General features: G+C 31.2%; 1 protein-coding gene across 6 annotated transcripts in view; it reads right to left on the bottom strand.

Annotated features, from left to right (window-relative positions):
* Positions 1-1,819, bottom strand: part of LOC108686909 (monocarboxylate transporter 12) — a 22,989-nt gene that overhangs the window by 2,218 nt on the left and 18,952 nt on the right. For all 6 annotated transcript variants that reach the window (XM_018192417.1, XM_018192421.1, XM_018192422.1 and 3 more), the window contains 3 exons: positions 1,519-1,762; positions 1,216-1,426; positions 372-533 (listed from right to left, as the gene is read on the bottom strand). In XM_018192417.1, the coding sequence (XP_018047906.1) occupies positions 372-533; positions 1,216-1,426; positions 1,519-1,762 (617 nt within the window). The remainder of the gene's footprint in view (positions 1-371; positions 534-1,215; positions 1,427-1,518; positions 1,763-1,819) is intronic.

Below are 1,819 nucleotides of genomic sequence, written 5' to 3'. Positions count from 1 at the left end.
TATATATATATATATATATATGAGAGAACATATTTTATGTTCTTTCGTAGAAGCATAAATAGAAGAAAGTAAAATATCGGTTAACCATTAAATCATTCTGTGATTTTATACTCTTTATACAAAAAAAATTATAAAATTTTTGTATATAATTAGTATCATATGACATATATATGAAAGAACACATTTTATATTCTTTCACAGAAATACAAATAGAAGGAAGTAAAATATCGGTTAACCATTTAAATCGCTCGTATTTTATTCTTCGCACAATTATAAAATGTTTAGTTTTACACTTTAGTATTATATATCTTATATACATAATGAGAAAATTTAAAAGTACATTACAGGAATATATTCGCGATAAAACTTACCTGAGACCTATAATGAGGAAGTCTATTCAAAGAGCCGCCGTAGAAGATATCGTCTCTGTAGAACGGTCTCTGTGGATCTTTTGAATTACGTTTGCTCATTCGAAGAGATTTTTGGCTGCATTCTGAATTCGTTCGGAGACGACTTATCGTATGTCGACGAATCTAATCGGAAAATAAAATTTTTATATTTTTTGAAGAATAATCTATTTTTTATTGTTTTTTGTATTTGACATCACATATTAGACTTTTTTTCATTGATTTTTAAACAGAGATGTTTACAAAAATCATTAATTCAAATATTTGTAAGATTTTCCAGATCATTGAATTGACTCGTAGCTTCGGAAATACTAAATTTTCATTTCTTAGCAAAAATTAATATATTTTTCTTCTACATATATTTCATGTATCTACTTTACTTTGAAATACAAAAAACAAAAACCAAATTCGCGAGAATTCGAACTAATTGAAAGTTTCGATCATCGATCAAGTTCGACATAATTATTTAATTATGCGTTTTTGCAATTTTTTTTACTGCAATCAACCGACCGATTAGTTTTTAGTTTGTATCGATAAAGTCGGATCGCGCAAATTATGACAAATAACTTCCTACTCTATATTTAATCAAAATTAATCGTATATCCCAACGGAATATGATAAATATTATTTTTGATAATTTTTATCAATACTTTTTTATTACAAGGAATCTTTTATATTTTTGTTCTTTATTTTTCTTAAAACTTCAGCACAAAATTCGATGACGAAAAATTTATCTCGATCGATTTATTCAAATTTTTCATTCTCCTAAGATATGTACATTCTCCATATATGTATATGTCGATCTTACCGTCGGTACTTTCCCATTCAATCGCTCTAAGTCGCCACTGAGTAGATTGTTCTCCTCAGCAATCTTCTCTTCGTTAGTCATAGCATCCAAATCGGGACCATCCGCAGGATATATTGGCGCGGATAATCGTTTTTCCGAAGTGCTTACATTTCTCTCCAAGATTTGAGTCTCCACATGCACCTTATGCAATGAATGCAAGGATTTGGATGCGCTAAACAGAAATCAAAACATTCCATTGAGAAACCTGACGCATTAAGAGAAAATTGTCAAGTATTATTGCAAATAAGATCTTTCGTTTATTACTTTACTATGTTAGGACTGCTGCCGAGGAGCTCTGCTGCCGTCGGGTATTCCGTATTATTATTCGTGCCAAAGAATCCGCTTCTGTTCGGCTGCACACAGTGCAACGAGGTCGTAGACACACCTTTTTCTATCAACGTAGTTTTCACCTCGAGCGCAGCGTTTTCCGGGGTATTCTTTACCTTAATCCTCGTTGGTTTCAAAGGACGAAACATCGCGCCAAATATTGCACAATGTAATAACATACCTGTCCGTTGGATGTCAAGCCGATAAGATTATTATTATCTAAATTATCTAAATTATC

This window comes from Atta colombica, unplaced genomic scaffold (genome assembly GCF_001594045.1).
Source record: "Atta colombica isolate Treedump-2 unplaced genomic scaffold, Acol1.0 scaffold198, whole genome shotgun sequence".
NCBI lineage: Eukaryota > Metazoa > Arthropoda > Insecta > Hymenoptera > Formicidae > Atta > Atta colombica.
Note: the sequence above shows the minus strand (reverse complement) of the source record. Positions and strands in the feature narration are given on the sequence as shown.